Source organism: Drosophila melanogaster, chromosome 3L, assembly GCF_000001215.4.
Source record: "Drosophila melanogaster chromosome 3L".
In the NCBI taxonomy this organism is placed as follows: domain Eukaryota; kingdom Metazoa; phylum Arthropoda; class Insecta; order Diptera; family Drosophilidae; genus Drosophila; species Drosophila melanogaster.
Window position 1 is genome coordinate 13,904,356 of NT_037436.4, and position 21,143 is coordinate 13,925,498.

The 21,143-nt window shown below is 39.1% G+C and overlaps 1 protein-coding gene across 5 annotated transcripts; it reads right to left on the reverse strand.

Annotated features, from left to right (window-relative positions):
* Nucleotides 1-2,541: 2,541 nt before the first annotated feature.
* On the reverse strand, nucleotides 2,542-20,980 carry Rgl (Ral guanine nucleotide dissociation stimulator-like). 5 transcript variants are annotated; one of them, NM_079958.3, is made up of 7 exons: nucleotides 14,836-15,610; nucleotides 9,607-10,170; nucleotides 6,129-6,230; nucleotides 5,477-5,860; nucleotides 4,901-5,413; nucleotides 4,676-4,828; nucleotides 2,542-4,614 (listed from the first exon to the last, which is right to left on the reverse strand). In NM_079958.3, the coding sequence occupies exons 1-7, from the start codon at nucleotides 14,836-14,838 to the stop codon at nucleotides 3,469-3,471; spliced, it is 2,865 nt and encodes a 954-aa protein (NP_524697.1). In that variant the 5' UTR covers nucleotides 14,839-15,610; the 3' UTR covers nucleotides 2,542-3,468. The 5 variants fall into 4 exon arrangements, with proteins under 5 accessions (NP_788505.1, NP_788503.1, NP_788504.1 ...); NM_176327.2 differs by lacking the exons at nucleotides 9,607-10,170; nucleotides 14,836-15,610 and adding exons at nucleotides 17,344-17,646; nucleotides 20,644-20,980; NM_176325.2 differs by lacking the exons at nucleotides 9,607-10,170; nucleotides 14,836-15,610 and adding exons at nucleotides 17,344-17,720; nucleotides 20,644-20,980.
* Nucleotides 20,981-21,143: the final 163 nt, after the last annotated feature.

Sequence of the window (21,143 nt, forward strand, 5' to 3'; positions counted from 1 at the left end):
TTGGTGTAGCCATAAAACCCATCCAACAAACCCGCGCCCATCAAAAGCCTTCCCAGCTACCCCAACCCGTGCATTTTCCTTCGCTTTACTCTCCATCTCGAATTTCCCCGAAGAGAGGGAAATCACTCAATAGTCCGAAAAGCGAACTGAGGCCCATGCGATGAGACCCAATAGAACCAGGTAATGCCAGAATTTGCAGAAAAGCTCTCTCCTTGACAGAGTTTCCTCTCTCTCTCTGTCTCTCTCTCTCTTTTGTTGGGGAACTCTCCCACGCAAGAACTCAACACAGCTGGCAAAGAAACGTCAAAAATGTGTGACAGGAGCTGCACGATGAGGAAGAAGCAGAGAAGGAATAGTTTGGCAGGTAGCACAGGTCCTTTATTCTCTCTCTCTAGGGAGGCTGTGTGTTGGTGAGTGTGTGGCAGAGAGAGTGGGAAATGGGCGAAGGGCACTAGTGTGAGTGAGGGCCCGACACGTTGTTGCATTTTCGCCTGCCTGAGAATAGCGCTCGAAAGCAGGCAACTGAAAATAACGACATGATTCCTCTGGCTTGAAGTTTATAGAGGATTGCAGAAAATAGTAAATCATTTGATTAACCATACAAATACTTTCATATTTAAAAATCGATTTTTTAAAATATTGTAATATTTTATTTTAAATGCTTTCCATTTTTTTTAATATTATTATTAGTGTTTGATGAAGCACAGGTATTACTATTAAAGATATCACCCGTATTTGATGAATCGGATCGCAAGGGTATTTAAGTCACCTGGCATGAGTCTTCGTTTTAAGTTTCGTGTTTTCCTTTTTGTGTTTGGCTGTTTTTTGTTTGAAGGTTTCACCTGGTGTCGATGGAAATGTACACGTGCTATATAGTGGGTATATGGTCGAGGGAATCGTTAAGGAAGAGGGTGTAACCTACAAGGGGTGGGGGCTTGTGTATGGCGTGGAGGAATGGAGAAGGCCAAACTAGACTGTCGTCATGATACCGCCAGCCCTAATCCCCCTCTTTCTTCTAGGACTTTCTAATTGAATTTCTTGTTTTGACCTGCAGTTGTGACCCTGTCTTATCAATTTTCTTTGTGGGTATGTGTTGAATTATGTCATTCCAACTGCGTCATTGTGTCTGCTTGAGGTTATCGATTATTCCTTCTCAGTTATGACGAAACGCTTTTGTACGCTAGAAATTGCTTTTACCTCCTTCACTATCCCCCATCCTCACTGGTTTGCTTCCGTTGCACTGAAAAAAATACAAGCATGCGTTATCAATGATTTGTTCAAATAATAGTAAATTCGACTATCATTCTGAATCTATAATAAATCTATCAGATTTAAAAACCATAAATTAAAATACTTAAACAATTTAAATTTATAATATTTAATGAAATTGTGGTAAGGATTATGTGACTTGCTTCTTAAAATTTAATTAAAATCATCGGCTTAAACTAAGTAGTGGGCATTGTACAACCGATTTGTTTATGATTTTTTTCTGAGTGCTCATGACTTGCACAACGATGACGTCATTGTTAACCCCGGAGCTTTCACTATGTTCACCTCCTGCTCACCGCCACGCCCCCTTTTGGCAGCACTCGACTTAGATGTCACCACCCACTTTTCAGCCCTTTTGAGCAGCCTCAACGTCAAGTCAAGTCAACTTATTTACATTTCCATTTGATGCTTGATGCGGATTTTCACCGACTAGTTTGAGAAAGTTTGTTTTTCGAGAGCTTTTCAAGTTAGTCCCGATGCCCTGCCACGCCCCCTTGCCCTTACATCCTCAATTTGTTTGCCTCTGTGGGTTTTATTATTGCGGAACGAGATTATTTATTTTTTGTCATTGAAGTGATCTAATTAAAGTTTGTGTCGGCCCAAAAATTATACGCGCCGAAGAAGGGGTAAGGAAAACGAAATTTGTTTTCAGCGAAAGTTTGGAGCGGGTCACCACCCCATTTGAAGGTGCAACTTGTTTTCGTTTCCGACGACCAAAAGTTGTTAAAAGCCAAAAAAGTAATTTATTTCGGTTTTACTGCCTTCATCCCCTCGCTGTGTTAGTGTGTGTGTGTGTGTTTCATTCTGCAAATGTAATGAGATGTTTTGACCCGCTAACTTAGTCCTTTCTTCTAACCCCTTCTTTTAGCCTTGTGGATGCTGATTTGGTTTGAAGCCTTGGCCAAGTTCTCTTGGCATCGGCTGCTTGATAATCAGATTTTTCCGCTTTTCGTCCTTCTTCGCTTTTCACATAGAAATGGGTTAACTTTTTCAGTCGACTCGGGGGTTAAGTTTTCACATAGCCAAGCCGGACTAATCAAAGATGGAAATCAGTTTTGTTGGATTACTAATACCTTAAATGGAATGACAAATTTCCGGACAAAGATGGGATGACATGATATTCGGAATATATCGATGATGCGATTCTAGCAAGGTGTCTAACACAAAAACATAAAAGGATAATGAAATTAATCTTTAGGAACTTTAATATGCAGCCGTTACTTTACTTACTTTGAAACGTATCCTTATTGAAAATACACAAGTCACAGTATTCATTCTTTTGGTACAATTTATTTTTCAGAAGAACACAAATTATCGATTTTCACTTTTATATTTACAATATTCTTTTGTTTTCCTTCTTTTCTTTCGTTAACTTAAATTTGTAGTTAAATATTAATCATATTTAATATGTATAAATCAAAGCAGATTCTTAGTGTATACCGTAAGTGTATAATTGTTTCATTCTCTCATTAATTTTCAATGTAGATAACTTAGAGAATCTGAAATACGGTATCTTATACGGCTAAAGTATCGATAAAACAATATTTGTTGTTGTGCACTCCACTCGAAAAATGTTACATATAGTACTTATATTTAAATTGGTATTTATAATACACGTACTGTGGGTAAAAACATCTATACAAATATTCTTTGTTGTTTGTGTTTTTAAGACCTCAAAGTTAAGTACAGACAATGAGAATCCTTAAACAAACTCAATATCCGTTTCAAGATCTAAAATTATTGTACCACATTTAGAATATCAATGGTTGTATATAAGTAAATATACTTAATGTATATGTGTGTTTGTAAATATCAGCAAATATTCCAGTAGAGTCTCTGTATAATATATGTTTTGGATTGGGCTTTTAAATCATATACAACTCAAGGCCTGCGAAAAATTAGAGATTACAAAGTTGGCTAAGTGATAATTGACAGCATTTGAAATAATAGACATCAATCGAAATAATCGGTAATCGCACTAATCGATTTCTTTCCTTCTACTATCCTTGCACTTTTCAAATAATAAATAAATAACTTAAACGAGTTACGAACCTAAATAGAAATTGGTTTATCCAGTTTTGTCATGGGCGAGTCAAGCTCTAGCTATTTACAATTTCCCCCCCAATGTATAATCCTTAACCCTCACTCCTCGCCCTCGTATCCCAGACACCACAATTGGGACAGAGGCACGGCTGTGGACTAGCTTCCTGCCACACCCTCTTCCTTTCGCGGTCTTAGGATGAAGTTGAGGTTGTAGTTCGTGTTAACCGCGTAGTAGACATTCGCATTCTTCGGCATCACCAGTTCCTTATCGGGTAGGACCTGCGCCAAAGTAAACCTATCCGGATCATCCTCCAGACCCAATTTAAGCATCGCATTTCGGATAACCTGCGGCGTGCGCTCGTTATTTCCCAGCATAATACTCTTGTACAGCACAATCCCATCCAGCTCGATGTTGTCTGTTTCATAGGTCACCCGAATGATATAGAAATCGGGAGCAGAGTGAGGGGTTCCACTTGATGGTTGCACCAACTGAGCATTGATATGGGGCGATCCACCATTCGTAGTGCCATTTCCGTGAGATTTCAGACCATTTCCCATAGACTGAGAGTGGGTCAGCTTGCCGGACTGCCGACCGCCGGAGTTACTGGAGTCCAACGACAGATTGGACACACTACTCGAGGCGGACATCAAGGAGGCGTGCTGATGGTGGACATCCCGATCCAAGGAGTTATGTCTGGAGCTGGTACTACTGTTTAGTTCGCAGTAGAACTGTGATCCCGCTCCGCTGCTCGAATTCGAGTGTATGGAGTCAGTCTTGCGGTGGCCCATAATAGAAGCCGTCGATGAGGCGGTCGTGTTTGTTAAAGAGGTGTTAGTGCTGACCACCGATTTCCGTGGCGCCGGCGGTGGTGGTTCCAGTCGACAACTCAGCTCAAAGGCTTCACGCTCATCAAACACTGGCATTGAGTTGAACCAATGATCAAAGAGCGCATCCGCCTGGAGATTATATGTGTTAGCTGCTCCCTGAAGTAACTTGATCTGGGCCAGAACTTCGAACTCCTTGCGCTTCTTGTCGAAGTTTATGAGCTTATTCTCGGTGAGGTAGTCCGGATTGGCCGTATGGATCATGGTCAGGTCGGTAAGGAATGTACCCAAATAGGGTATCGTTCCATGCGATGTTTGTGTTCCCAAATTCAGAATAAGCTTCTGCAGATGCCTATCGCTGTGATCACTGCCTGGATCTGGATTTTTGGCCGTTCCTTCTCGTTTCAACACTTCTCGCAGAGTCCAAGCATTGTTATCCTCCGAGCAAATATTCGCCAGCTCCGTAAAGACTTCCATCTATGAGCAAAAGCATAATTAGTCTACAAATTAAGAATGTGTATGATACAACACAACTTACCCTTTCTTTAGGCAGCACTTCCCAGATCTTGGAGAGGCGGTATATTGAATTGGAGTTTAGAGCCGAAATGATGGCCTTGAGCGAACTAAAGTTTTTGAGCATGCGCAACTCTTGGGCAATATCAATCCATCGTGAAATGTTCAGAGCGCGCTCCTGGTAATTAAAATCCAATCGTTAATTTACACTGTAGTCGGCAGAGAATCATGTATAAAAAGAGACACCCACCTGAGGTTTCAGGCGATCGATCAGGATACTGGACACCACCCGGAAGAGCACTGCATTAAACTGGTTGATGGTGGCCACCACAGTCTCGGATCCTCCACTATCACGTCGTGCCCACGTGTGTCCGAGGCACTGGTGGGGAATCAGTCGCTTAAAGAGTTCCGTATCCATACGGGTCAACTGCTCAGCAAAATGCCGGACGGGCACATGCGGAAAACGGAATGCCTGCAGAAAGTGGGTAGGTCCACGATAGATGGGCCCGTGGCCCATTGGCGAGAGGTACATGCCATTGAACTGATCCGTGAGGTCATACGAAGAGCCATAGTGAGTGGGAATCATGAATTGCTGCATCTGTTGTGAGCGCGCTGCGGAAAGCCACGAATGACCATTGTTCTCCGAGCCACCGCTTCCTCCTCCATTTCCATAGAGAGACTGTTTGATGAGCCGTTCCAGACGATTCAGCACCTTGATGTGCAGATCGGATCGTTTCAGCCGCTTGGTGGCAAATGCCAAGATCTGTGGATAAACATATTTGATCAATAAATATGAATTTTGCAATTTAGCACTTTATTTCCTTACCTGTTGCAGGTTATCCTCGTGCCAATCCTCCGGGAATCCATCCAGCCAGACGTGCAGCGCTGAGACTAGGGTTTTCTTGTGCTGCTCGTGAATGGAGGCGTGTGGATCGTAGGCGGGATCCATGACCTGTCCATTTTGCTGTGCCTGCTCCAACTCCTCCAGGTGCTTCTCATGCAGAGCATCGTACCGTTGCGTCAGCAGACTGAGCACCTGCTTGGGTGTGGAGAAGGTGCGATATGTGGACAGGAACACGTTGATGAAGGTGGACTCCAGCTCGCCGTCGTCGGTGGCTAACGCCTCCACCAATCGAGCCAATGTAGCCGCCTTAACGAAACGCACGCGTACAGTCTCCCACTCCAGATGGGAAATCTCATCATCTGAGTCCTGAGTAAAAATTTAAAAAAAAAAAACATTTAATTAGATATACATATATGTATTTTTATCGATTTGAAGATTTGTTAGACTAGAGATACAAAATATTTTCGGGTGTTTGAAATTATGTCACCACAATTTTTCCCCACACTTTCTGCCCAATTGCAATTTACTTAAAAGCTTCGTTAACATTTTAGCTAAAGATACAATATTTCTATCTTCAAATTGAGCTGCCAAGCCATTTCAGCCGTCCAGGTAATTGATATTTGGGATTACTCACATTGCTGGCTGTGGGCGTCGGTCGGTGGTATCGCACTTTCTTCAGGTAAACGGTGAAAATTGCATTCTTCTCGTGCTCTTCGCCCCAAAGGCGCCACGTGGGCTGCAAGGTAATGAAAAAGGAAAGTGGATTAGTCTTGCTGGCAGTGATTGCTTTTTATTTTGACTTAAGTGCTTAACGCGTGAACTCTGTGTGGAAACTTTGTTTTGACAGCGTCAAAATTGGCTTTACATTTTTCTATCTAGTGAGGAAATTATAAATAAAGGTCTACAACGTTTGATGTATTCAATAAATATATAATTAAATGATTTCTTAAATCTATGTCAAAGATCACGGCTTACTTATAGTCGATCAAGTGTATCATTCGTCTAAATATAGCTTCAGTATCCGACGTATTTTTAATTTATTTCCCCTTAAATACGAGTTCAACAATTTTTAAATATTCCCAATATAAACATTAAGCCATTGGATTTTTGCACATTGTTTCGAATGAGAATAATATTTGTTTTTGTGGAAACTCGGTTGTCTGGCATTTCCATGTCCATTTCCGTTTCGTGTGGCATCTTTGGCAATGTTGAGGCCCAAACAACATTTGTTCATGTCTGGTCGTGGTATTTTAATTGATACATAAATTCTTTGCTAATTTGTTGGATAGAGCAAAACTAAATGTGTTTCGAAAGAGATGAAAATGGGAAATTTTTAAATTTGTTTCGCCTAATTGGAAATGAAACAGGGAATTTAAAAAAAAAACAAAGAAAAATTGCGCAATTTCAAATTTCAGCTATAAAGTGCACATTGAAGTTTGTAGACAAGTTGTCTTTTCGATTAGTTTCACACGCATTTTTTCACGTATTTTTACCACTTATTTCCCAAGGCCCTATGCCTCCGGAAAATGCCCAACATATTTTCGCTTAATCAACGTCGAAGCATTAAAATTCTAATTACAAAATACCTTTTGTGTTTATGTAAAAACTATGTAAATACCACACGCAAAAGACGGGCCCACATAAATGAGTGCATAAGTATTTAAATTGAAATTTACTCGCAGCAATGCCAAAAGCGTGAAAAAGCATTAAACGAGAACTGAATGAATAAACGAGCAGCAAAAGCAACCACAAAGGGAAAGGCACGAAAAGTTCGGCTGTGAGTGGTGGCGCCCCCCATAAATAAACAGCAACAAAAGTTACAACAAAGCCGTGGATTAACACAAGTCACTATACAAAGATTTTCCTGCACGGAGAAAAAAAAATGCAAAGTTTCTTAGTCATTTTGGGTCCTCTAATGCTCAGTTAGGGAAGATAGTTTCTAAACAAACTGGCAGATAGTTCATCTTACTGCAATAGAACTTCGAACCTGCTTTATTTCAGTGGTAAATATTGATAGCATTATATCCAATAATTGCTTAATTTATATATTTTATATCATATTATGTTTTATAAAGACTTATTCGTAAGCGCAAGGTAATAAATATGCTAAATATTTTGGAAGAAATGCCATATTTTTTCTCTCTGCAATGCGACAACAGCAACAACATCCAGCTAGCTGACCCCAAACGAGAATCCGAATTGGAATGCAAAAACATAAACATGATTTGACGGTGGTGGGGACGAAACAGGGGGCTACACACACGGGCACACACAAGGGGTCATCCATCCATCCATCCATCCTAGACAGACAGACACGAATCTCGTGTTGATCCAATTAATTGCCCGCATGCGCTTTGATTATACGAAAACAAAGGCGAAGCAAATTGCTTAAATGTTTAGTTCACTTTAGCTAGCCAGGCAGCATTTCGTAAATTTTTATTGAAGTACTTTAATATTTCGTAAAAACATGGAACTCTACAAAATGAGTACACACTTTTTTCAGGCGCAAGGCGTTAAGTGGCAGAAAAGTGGGGTGGAAATTGTTGATGTTTTGTGTAATTGTGCATAAGATTTTGTGTGTTGCGCTGAGATGGATCTGGAAACAGCTGAAACATTTCCAAATGGCCTTGCAAAAATATAAGACACGATGTGGCAATGTAAGGGCATTCAAAGTTAATATCTATCTATCCATTTGCATTAAACACAACATGTAGTAAGTACGCTTTTCAATAGCCACAGCTGGGAAAATTGATGTTTGACTAGAGCTTCCTGGTGAAAATGCGAACAAAAAATAAGAAACAAAATTGCATATGTTTTTATCTAATTGTTGCTTAATTGCTGTTTTCTGTTTTATTTTTTGGCTGGCTGATTTACACACACTTCCCCTTCCCAAATTCATTAAGCATATATATACATATGTACATATACAATGTGAAGGCAACGTTTAATCAATTCCGATTCACGATCAGCGACTTTTTTCTTAGCGGCATCTGCCAAAAACTTTGCCCGCTGTTCTTGATTCGCATTGTGGAAAACAAATACACATGTATTGTACATACATACAAACATATGTACAAACATATGTAGTAGCGTATACGTATTTATTTAATTTATTTGTTATTTATTTGGCATTTTTTGCTGTGGATGGATGCCTTATACGCGCCGTGTTCATTTGCTGGGATCATTTGGCTGTGCTGTTTAATTAATGACGCATTATGGCAGCCAAGTTCAATTCAACATTTGCGTCAAAAGTGTAGGAAATACTAGTACTGCTGGTTGAAAATGATTTAAAGCCATTTATTCGGCAGTAAATCAAGTTTTAATGGCCATTGATTTATTGCCTGCAAGCTGAGAATTTGACTCAATACTACCAATTATTATGGTGCATCAGCATATTAAATTCAAACACTAAACTAAGATAGACTACGTTTTACGGAAATTTCCTCTGAAAGTACGATTAAATGTTGCTTGGTGACAATTTCATTCATCCACTTCCGCCTGTGAATTTCACTAATCTATTATTATCACCAAGTTCAAGTTCGTCGAGAACCAAGTGATTTCTCGTGCTATCAAACACTTTGGCTTTGTATTTAAACTAATTTAATTAAGTTGCAACTAGCGTATTTTCTAAACCACACTCCGAGATGTCTATTATTTTGAGAAAGAGCAAATGAACAATTGCCACGACAATTTCGCTTCAATTATTTGTCTATTGCCTCAGCTCAGCGCCTTAAATTCTTGCGTGCAACTCGAGCAATTAATTAGTGCCAATTAGGCAATCAATTGAGTAAACATAATTAAGCCGGATGTGACTCAGGTGTCTGTAACTCAACGACTGTCTCATACTAAATACAGACAAAGTGAAGCAAAACATGATTCAAAAATGGCATGAACAAAAAAGTTTATTTGAATTATCACTCCATACCGTTTAAATTTAATGTGCCAACTAATTTTCGAATGATTAAGCTAGTCTCAATTCATTTTTATATACTATATAAATATACTATTATAGATATAATATATTTTGTCAGTCTATTTTTAAATAATACAACTTTCAACAAAAGATCACTGAAAATTCAATTAGCAATTATCAGCTACTATGCCCCATTTACCTTCGTGTAGGTATAGTTTTTGGCATGCAGATCCTTGGTTTTCTTGGAGAGATTCCTCAAAGTGGCTCCCGTGCAGGCGCATAGATACTTTAAACTGGCCACCACCTTTCGCTCCGCATTGAGTACCGCGGATGAGACATCCAAGTCGTCATAGGAGTGATACGAACTGTTCCTGCGCGGCTTGGCAGATGCGGATCTAGATCGCCGCTGCTTGGCTTCCTGGTGCTTTTGACACAAATGCGTTGGCTCCACCGGGGTCATGGACTTTTTCCGCTGTCTTGGACAGGTGTGATGGTGATAGTGCCTCTTGGAATCCTTTGCATCCTGCTGCTGCTGCTGCTGCTGCCGCTGCTGGTGGTAGGCGCAGGATTGGCTGGTGGTGTTGTTGTTCACCTGCCGCCAGGCATTGCTAAAGTCCGTGTTATCCAGCGGAGGCATCAGGGCGCGATTATATCCTGTCAGATCCTGCAGCTGATAGGCGCAGGTGTGACTCTTGATCAGAGCGGGCTTCTGCTGGTGCTTTTGGCTATGCGGGCATTTGCAGTTGGCGCGACTTGTGAAATTCTGTAGATTTAAGTTGTTGGGTTTGGTTGGATTTCATTTTTTAATATTATTTTTGGGGGGCGGTGTTAAACTCTGAAGAGTTTGCTTTGTACTTGATCTTGGTCTCGGGCTGTGGTTCATTGATTGACTGCAACCCTCAACCCACTTGAGCTGTCTTCTCAGTTCGTTCACAGAGCCCCTGACCTTGGCTACGATTTGACTCCAAAGGCACACACGACCACAATCGAGTGGATTGTTCAGCTGTTTGATGTTTATGAGCTACTCAACCCAAAAAAAAAAACAAAAAAAACTACAAAAATACCCAAAAATAGAAAAAAAAACAATACACCAAACAAACATACAAACGAAAAGTGTATCTTTGACAAGCGACTTTGTACTTCAAGTGGCGCTCACTACTCACTCATCCGCACCATATTTGGTTAATGGGAAGTCTTTACCCCGCGAATCCCCTATCCCCTGGGGCAGATTTACAGGCAATCTTTGTTTAACCATTTCATATTATATTAGGCGCGTTGTTCATCCCGGCCTATAATCGTAAACAACATCCCAAGTACGACGATTCCGGCCTCCCAATCGGGATGTGTTCAACTTTTACCAGGAAGTTATTACAGCCAACTAGTTTGTTTTCGTTGTTTTCGGGCCATAGTATTTCACGGCTATTGACAGCTGCGCACAGGTTTCGCCAAGGAAATATATTCATCCGAAAATACTCTAGCAATGGATAGGAAAGGAACAGGAAAAGTTTCGAACAATAAACAGGCATTTTTAAAAATCAAGTTCAACACAAAAGTCTTCTAATCATATTTAATAATGTGCTTCTTCCACAACAAATAATATTATTATTAGCTGCATCTTATTTACATTCAAATAATAGGCTAAACTTGAATATTCGCTCATAAAAAAAAGAAAAAATAATATTTTCAATACATTTTATATATTTTTGCTTATAAGAATGATTGTTTAATTATTATCTTTTCTTGAAGAGCATTTCCGCTTCGTTCAATTCCAAAGAAAGCTCCACAATATTTGCCTAGATAAATATTTTCATGCCTGTGGTGTGGAAACTGCGTTGCGCTTTCCTTTTCTCCATCGGTTTTATGGTTTTTACCTCGCCAGAGATGAACTGGCCCAGCCCATTTCATGTAGAGCTTAGCCATAAATTTAGGCCAACACCGACCATTTTGCAATTTTGCTCAATTACAGCCCGTACCGGCTCCATTGCCAATTACATAACTCGTTTCTGGCCAAATTCGTGCGAAGAGAAATGTCATTTGGTCGGTAGGTCTTTAAGCCATCTCTCTCTTGACAACGAAAAGACAAAAACAAATTATTCCAGAGGGGTCAGCGAAGTGGTCGTGCGTGAGGCAAGGGGAAAAAGGTCGGTTCCAGAGGTCCCGAATCTGGAACGTGCCTCGCGTGGCCAAGAGCAACCAGATTATACATATATGATGCCTTGAAATTAAATAAGCGATAAATGCATCGAAGACCAAACCATCAAATACGCATCACGAAAATTAAATCGAGCACAATCAAATACTCCAAATATATTCGAATACCGACCGATAATTGAGGCACGTTCGCCTGGCATGCGTCATTCGGTGGAGAAGGACTAGGATTTTCTTACCCCCAATTAAAGCTCCATAGTCGAGCATGAATAATGCCCATCTGGGTTACGGATACAAATTTATTGGTCGAATTAGTTTTGTGCAATGAACCATAGTCATATGCAAATTTATACTATAAAAAGCAATTATATATCATAAGATCAAGAAATAAAAAATTTTTATTTAAAATACTGTTTGAGCTAAAACTACCAATTGTGAGACTAATTTTAAATGCCTCATTTAATTTGCTTAAATACTCCAAACAATAGAAAAATTTCTAATTCGAAATTTCCCAGCTTAACAATTAAGCTTGAACAGAACTTAGTAATGATTAGCCAGAATATTGCATATTATTTATGATGTAATATTTAGTTAGCACTGCGCTGCTGGCGATAAGAAATATGCTTGCTTATTTCGCAAATATAAGAAAGCTTCTCCAAGTTACACTTTGAACCGAAAACTGATTAGAATAAATCCTTCAAAGCTCCAGGCCAAACAACCCAGACCCATATATGTATGTATGTACATATTCATATATGTTTGTAAATATGCGCAATGCGCATACTTATAGAAATCTTTTTGTTTGAGATTCCTTCGTCTAATCAATATGCACATATATGTATTGCATTCGATTCGTACCAAGCCCCAGAACCTAAATACACTCATTTCATTCACGATTATTATTACAGCGAATGCCAAACGAGACCGAATGAAACAGAACACAACTCGGCGAGGAAATGACGATTTGCATACGGTTGATATTTTACCTTTTGAGTTCGAATGATTCATCAGAAAATACCCAGCCCGTGCAAAAAAAACTGCGGCAGAAATAAAGCTCATTAAGTAATGAAATAATATAGTATTATAATGCCAGACGACGGGCAATTGTCAAACATATTCGTGTTTGTGTATACAAGGCACCCAATTATAAAGAAATAACATCCAAGTATGAGGGGGCGCCTGATTGGTCGGCCCACATCATCATCTGTCTATATATAAAGCAGGTGACCTTTCCTCCAGAAAAGCGTGTGGGTGGCGTTTTCTGCTTTTCCGCCCAGGGGGGGTTTCTCTCAATTACAGATCTTCGCAAAAATAGCCAGAAACCAAAACAAAGGAGAGTCGAACCGCAACATCAAAGCGAAATGGTACTGCATTTGCATTTGGGGTGAATTTATCAACAAACAGCCATACAGCTGAGGTCACAATATTGATAGATTAAAAGTGAAAATACATCTAAGGAAATGGATCAATATTTAAATGATGAAACATGACTCTGAGATAGTAAAATAGTATTCCGTTTGAGATATTCGATTTATAGGTAAAAGTATTGCAATTTGTATCGATGTAAAAACAGTTCTTTGAGAATTTCCTAGTTCTTGGCGGCAATAGATTAGGTGTCCGAAATAAGCAATACATTTCGCTTGTCTTGAAAAATGAAAAGGCATTTATTTTGACCGCAATTGTAGACACAAATCTCTATTTTTAAATCGACGACCCCTGGCACGAGTTTTGTGAATTGCAGCAACAGAAGCAGCGGCAAAAAAAAAACAACGCAAAACAAAATTGAAAACGCCAAGGGAAAAAAACGACTGAAACTAAACACCAGTCTCTCCCCCTTCCCTCTGTCATCCCTGAATGACTGACTGACTAAATGACTGACTGGCTAAATGACTCTGACTGACTGTCAGTTACATGCGACTGCATCCGACGCAGTCAACTTGACAACATTTGCTGCTCCCTCGGTGCACATAAAAAAAAATGAAGGGAATTATGATCAAATTTAATTGCATCGGCCTACTAACACAGGTCCATCAAGATTTTACATCGTTTGTGTTTATGAGAAATAATAGAACAGGCATTACTTGGCATTCGATATTCTATCCCTAATGTCTCCTTTTCGCTATATTACAACATAACGAATATCAACCGATGCCACATCCTGTTGCAATTTTTAATTTCAAAAACCATAATTCATATCCGAATAAAACTTTTATTTAACGTGTATATGTACATATGTATCTGTCTCTACTGCAGAGCAGCTGTCCCGCTCTTTCGGCTATTATCAAACCACATCCGTTGGGCAGCAGCAGAGATGATGTGCAAACAATACAAAAACATATCAACCTAAGCTAAAGTTTGAGCCACTGAGCATAGCTCCCCACGTAAATTATTTTTTTTATGCATTCCCCCATCATTCGCCAGTGGGTAAAGGAAGTGGGGGGCGGAGCTTTTGTTTTGCATACAATGGGAGCTGATAAATGATTTCTAGGGGCACTCCGCATAAATGGATGATAAAGAAACGAAAATATAACTGGGACTGCAACTGAAATGATCTCAAACTGATTCACCTTTAAATTCATAGCTTTAATTCGTTATCTTTCACCTGCGAAACAAATTATATACATCACTTAAGAATACCCTACACCATTTGTTCCCAAGCATAAGTATACCAATTTTGAATGCTTTTTAATTAGCATATAAATTCTCGAAACTCCCAAAACAAAGCTTCTCCAAGCTTGGCAGTTCCCATATGATTCATTTATAACTTGTAAAAAATTCCCGACTTTTATCGATTCCTATTCCTTCCCCACCAAAAGAAGGTGTTTTATTTCTGGACTCCACTTAGGCGTAAAGTTTCCATACCATTGCATTTTTGCCCATAATCATTGTTGACATTTCCTTGTGAATCGACACCAAGACACTACAGTAATCCCTCTCCACACAAAACCAGATCAAGTACACAGCAACTAGTTTTCAGGGTTGAAAATTCTCGGACAAAAAAAGGTGCGCATTATCGATAATTATCCATGTCGTTGATTTAAGGGCGAGGGTCAATAGTAATAAAATTCAAGCCATTAATGTTTTTATCTTATCAGGAGTTTGTTACCGATGTATTGCTTATTGCAGAAATATGATGTACTTGTTTTAAATATATTGTTAAAAAAAAACATTTCAATGTATCAACGTTCGAGTGACCACTGTAAGGGCAGGATAAGAACCAATAGATCTAAAGTGCGCTCCTTTCTAATCCGGCCTGATGGATTGCGTTGTTTTTTTTTACCATTTGAGATTGGCTTTTGTTCCTTGAGAAATGTTGCTGAGATTTCCACGGATGCACTGCTTGGGTTTTCCTATCCGTTATCCTCTTCTCGTCGGTTCGCTTTAATTTACACGTCTCCTTTAATGGCTTCTGGTGTTTTATTTTTACACCCAAGTGCAGTTCAATGGGTGGTGGGGGTGTTGTATAAGTAAAAGGCAAGTAAAATCGATATTCCTGCTGCTCTTTTTTTGTACTGGGCTTCTGTGTTCTGGCCGCTATACCGTTGTTCAGCTTCCTGGGAACGATGAGTCAACGGGACATAGAGAAACACACCCAGTAGCAGTAGAGGTGGGGGGGTTAATATTGGTATTTGTTCTCCGGTTAGTGGTAAGTGGTGAATCCTTGGTCCGCGAAGAAGGGTTCGTTGCACTACGTCTATGCGTCTGCCTGGCAATCTCCTCTTTGCTCTCGTGCTTTAGCACGTCTTCCCTACTATTTATTTGTTTTCACTTTTATCTCTTTTCCTTTTGCTAATGCTGCACTCGCACACACGTAAACGGCAATTTTCGGGATACCGCTTGCATTTTCATTCGCTTGGCTGAAAATCTCAACATGAGATATCCATGTTATTACAAAAACATTATACAAAATTCACATTCGGGGGTTTCTCTACTTGGAAAAGGGGAGCGTAGGGGGCGCAGAGCGTAAAACGCGCGCGAGACACACACACAAAGCTCTCGGTAGAGAGACACGCGACGCAACCGCCGCCAACAACAGTCGAAGACGAACTCTGCCCGCTTAGAACAAACGACCGCCCGAAACCCCATCGTCTGTATCCAACTCTCGCTTACTCTCTCCCACACGCTCTCTCTGTCGGGGATCCACTCTCTGTCATTAAGAACGCAAGCATTTTCGGGGGATGTTCTTACTCGACGGATGTAACTGTAGCATCCCCGTTCTCTCAATTGCACTCTCTCGTTCGCTTTTCTCAGGTACTCAAGTTTTCGACCGTGGGAACTTCTAGCAAAACACCCACTATGGTTTTACACCTTGCGTGAAGGTATATTGGTTGCATCGAACAAGTTCAAAAACACAGTTAACATTAACAATGCATTCCAATATTGGTTCCGAATTTAAAACACCTACATATTCTCACAATTTATAGTCAATAAACTTAAAATAGAACTTTTTCCAGATAAACTGTCAATTTACCATTGAATTGGTAATTGATTTTATTTCTTTTGCACTATGGTAACTTGGCCTTTTAAATCAATTTAAACAAATTTCTTTAAAACTTCTTCCTAGTGACTGTTGACACGCTAAATATAAATAAATAAGTTTCTTAAAATAAATACACGGTATATATATGTCGTATCAGAACAAACATAAAAATCTTACTTGCTCTGGCCATTCGCGCTCTGTTTATGTTTTTTCTGATGAGCAATTGACTGTTGGCTTGTTTGTTTCTAATCAGAACTCTCTCTCAACTCTCTCTGTCAATTTTAGTATTTTTTGGTATATATTTACACTGACCCCCACAATAGCATTTGTCTTCATTATAGCTTCACATTTATCAATGGAATTTATGGGCCTCCTAAACCTGTAGGATTTTATTCCAAATTTTTGATTAATGCCAACAAAGAAATTTAAATAATTTTCTTCCATGTTTTGTTTGGCTTTTTAGGCTATCATTTGACCAACCGTTCAAACATGTGAACTGGAATGACATAATTATGGAAATGGGAATACCTGAGTGTTGTCTGGTATTTGGTAACGATTTAAAGAAAGCTGGCGGGGAAATCAATAAGCAGAAATATTAATAAAACGTGCATTTACGTAAGCGCCAATCAAACGATGCCTGCTGTTTTGTTTGTTGCTTGTAGACATTGGATAAATATTCGAGACCATGAGCACGTCAATTGATCAATTAGCGAATGCAACAAGTTTCAATACAAAAAAAGGCACTGATATTTGTTATGCACTTGGTGATGCTGATAACGAATTTTATATAAAGCTAGAAAAAGAGATCAATTAAAGATTGACCCTCAATGTGCTTCATGATGTTGGTGTCAAAATAATACGGTTTAAAGCTATAGTAAATTTATTTAAAATTATTGCTGTTCTCCCTATCAGAAAGTATGGAGAATAATATTTTAAAACGTAAACGTCATAATATATATTTAGATGAAAAATGTTGTGCTCCAAAACTTTAGTCATACGAAAAAACCGCTCTTGTGTTGTGATCGTGATAATAAATATCACAAAAATTATAAATTAAATTATAAATTATAAATTTCTTTAATTCGATTTTTCGGCACCACTCTAATCAAAATGTTGCAACATATTTTTCATTAACTTAGTCTACGGACTATTTGACCAAATAATTAGCAGACCTGGGCAAAAAGCCTCCACACAAAGTTCGGTGCTCTGCGAGATACTTTCAAAATGACTTTCTATGCATTTCCCTGTTACTTTCTACGCTTGCTATATACTAGAGTACATGAACAAGATAATGGTTTAGCTACTCACCAAACTGTCGGCCACATTTTGACTCATTATAGTCTGCAGCGTTGACGATGGCCAGATGCTGCAATTACTTCAAGGTGCGTGCTGCTCAAAATCTGGTGCGATGCAATTTCCGATGGTGGTGTTGTAGATGCTGATGATAATTGTGATGATGACTGGTATCTGTCGGATACGCGCATTTTGGCTTGGCACAGCTAACGACGAACAATGACTCGAAAGCACACACTCTTTGGGCGGACACGTGTAACGCGTTTACTTATTTATTTTCATTTGGGTTGTGCAATTCACTCGGCCAAGCGGATGTATCTGCAAGATACGCGACCAAACTTGCAATCGGATCGACACAAATTTCAAGTTTTCTTTTCCATTTCGTTACCAAACTGCAAGAAAGCGACAAAGCATTCGGGTGAAAACCATTTCAACTCAATGGAAAGTGCGACAGTAGCAGTAGCCCGTAAATGAAACGGTCAATAAAAGTTGAAAAAAATATACGAAGTTATAAAAAATGAACCACAACCGAACGCGCACACATTGTTGGCATTCCAGAGGCTTAGAAGCCAAGACCGCGGAGACCAAGCGCCATCGAACGCCCAGCAACAACTAACCCGCAAAGTCACTGGAATAATATGAATGCGGTTTGAACGTGGCGCGCAACTGATTTACGATATTCGCTACGGAGCTACAGTGGGACGGGTTTCGAGTGTTTCGGAAAAATCTAATTTTCCGTATTGTATGGCTGCGTTCAAATATGGTGATTTAAGGCCCAACAAATTTATGAATTTTATAATACTAAGCGAAAAACAAAAAAAAACACTATAATGAACTTTAAAAATCTATTACGAAAAATAATTACTCATGTCAAATGTGCTCCTCATGAAGTTCTGCTAATTTCACTGTGCCAATCTACAAAAAAAGACAGCAACTGTGGAGTTGACAGCACCTAATGATGGATTTCTTTTTTACGACTCGTAATCGCAGTTACCCCTTTTTGCTGCGGGGAAAGAGTTGGTCGAAAGATAGCGGCTCGACTCGAATTATTTAGCTAACGCAAAACAAAAACATTAATGAAAGTTTTTTTCAGCACAGCCGTTGTTTTTGCTAGTTTATGCTTCTACCTGTTCGCATTGGATCGCTGACTTGGTATGTATGTACATATGTGTTCTGAATAGTTCCCGCAGACAAACATCTACATGAAAAAATGCGGAAAATGTTTGGTCAGACAATACCTGGCCCAAAGAAAAGAAAACAAACGAAGAACAGGTAGACGAATATCGTCAACACTAAGAGGCTTGCCAAACGCACAGGGAGAATCGGAGAAAGATACAAAATCTGAGAGATTCACATTCAGAGAACGCAGAACCGATCAGATGTTTAATGTTTCCATGTTTAAAAGAGAGAACGAACCTTTAAATCAAGCGAATATCGTAGGCATGGGTTAGATTTGTACCCTCAAAAACCATTAAGAAGAAAATATTCATTATATTTGACTGATGAAAAACTATTTTATATGCGATTTCAACGGGATATTTGTTTCCAACTGGCTCAAAAATGATGTGCATTAGGGTCGCATATTAATATGCTCAATTAAAAAATGTTAATAACTTTTTCAAATAGAGCTAAAGACTCACATTTCAGTGTCATTAGGGGCAAGTCTGTTTGGCCAAACACAAACAAAACTTGAAAAATCATCAACCTTGATTACCTTGAGCTCTGAGTGAACCTTCTTAAAGCTCCATAACAACAAGAAGATGATGAGTTGCACAGAGAAAAATACGTAGGTCATTGTTTCTCATTTTTAATGAGTCAAAAAAAGTTCGAAAAATGTAGATATATATATTATTTCAAGTAGGCGTAAGATAAACTTGTTTCTTGTATTTAAAAAAAAAAGTTACACTTTTTAAGAAACTTTTTTCTTCATGTGCGGCTTTACTGCCAAGCTAAGCTCTTAATTATAAGTTGCTCCCCTCTATTGCCATATCCCTATACACGTCTTTTTCCCCCTTAGTATGTTCTTAGAACCAGAAGACATCATCAATTCATTAGCAATTTAAATTTTAAACAAAAGTTAAAACAAGCTGCTCGACGTCAGCGTTTCGCTCTTTACTCTCTTCCAATTTTGCCGTTCTGTCAGCTTGGCGAGCTTTTTGCGAAATTGGTTACTGTTTTTTATTTCGCGTTTCGCCTTTTTGTTTCTTACACCTCCACACAGCTGAGCTGGGGGATCCATAAACGATATAAAAATATTTATGTATGTTCCAGACCCAGTGATATATGGGCTATATTGGGTTGTTGTTGCTGGGCTTTATTGACAAATGGAAATTCTGAATCGGTGGCTTATTTACTCGACGACCACTGTATTTTTGGCCTGGCCTAAACTGAATTAACCCACTCTCTTTCTCTGCTACTCTCATTCGCTCTCCCTTTTGCGATTGCAATCATGATCTCACTCGGTTGTAGTTCTCAGTGTTTTTTTGCCTTACGATATCAAATTGCTTTATTAGCCAAAAATAAAAGGCCAAAGTCGTTTTTAATTCGTCGTTTTTGTTGTTCTGTTTTCCTATTTTTGTTCGATACCATTTCTGTGATTTCGTCTTTGTCACTTTAACACTCGTTTCGAACGTGTTTTTCGGCGGTAACACGCAAGCAGTTCTAAAAAATGGGTAGCTTTTGATATCAATTTATCTTCAGATCAATTTGGCATGTTTCTAGACTTTATTATGTCGTTTAGTTAGAGGAAAATTCCGTTATTAAAAAATGATCTGTCATTTTTTCAAGCAATGTATTCGTTTTACTTTTTTAGTTTGTTTTTTTTTTTTATTTTATTTCTGGCTATTTAATTGTTGATTCGTGATCTTGGTATATATGTATTTATTTTTTGGTCGTTGCTTTTCAGACTTTTACTTTACTTTAATATTGGTTAACATCCATTTGGCGGTGTTTCTCCGACAACTTCACAATTTTCTAGTTAATTTTATAAACTTTTTTGTTGACTATCTCCTGGGCCAACAACTCAAAAAAAAAAACACGTTGCAATTGGCAACTGGTTTACAGCTATGCAACGGCAAGCACACACACTCGCGGCTATATCTTTATGTACACACACTTGCCAGCGTCTAGGTAGACACAAACACGAGAGCAAACAAATGTTGCAGGTGTGTAAATGCCAATTTTTTCACTATATGCAGGCATCTTTTGTTAATATTTTTCTTTTCATTTATATTTTCGTGTAATTTGCGCCATTAATTGTAATTATTTGATTGGGTATTTTCGATAAGCTACAAATTCAGGGATTTCGTTGTATACCTTTTAGATTTTCATGCTGCTTGATTACATATACTTTTTTTGTTGCTGCCACTTTTGTGCACTTTTTTTTTCACACACAAACTCGAAACAGAAAATGCCATTAATGATACTGTTGTTGTTGTTGTTGTCTTGAGCACTGGAAATTTTCGTTACGCTTTGGCAGACATTACGAGCCACGCTCCGCATCCGCGACCCCCAATCCACAACATCCGCAATCCGCTAGCGATATGATGATGGCTATATCTATATTGTTGTTGCCGCGGTTTTTTTTTTTTGGACTACTGGGATCCGAACTCGGACTCGTCTATCTTTGGTTACACGTAGTTTGCGACTGAGCTGAGAGCACCTGGCGAAGCACACGCCGAACTCAAAACTGAAGCTGGTCCCGTCTTTTGGCCAAGAGCCTCACTCTCGCTCTCACTCTCTCTCTCTCTCTCTGCGGATGTTAACAAAGGCAGGCGGCTGCAGCGGAGAGCCAGGTAGCTTTGATTTTTTGACCA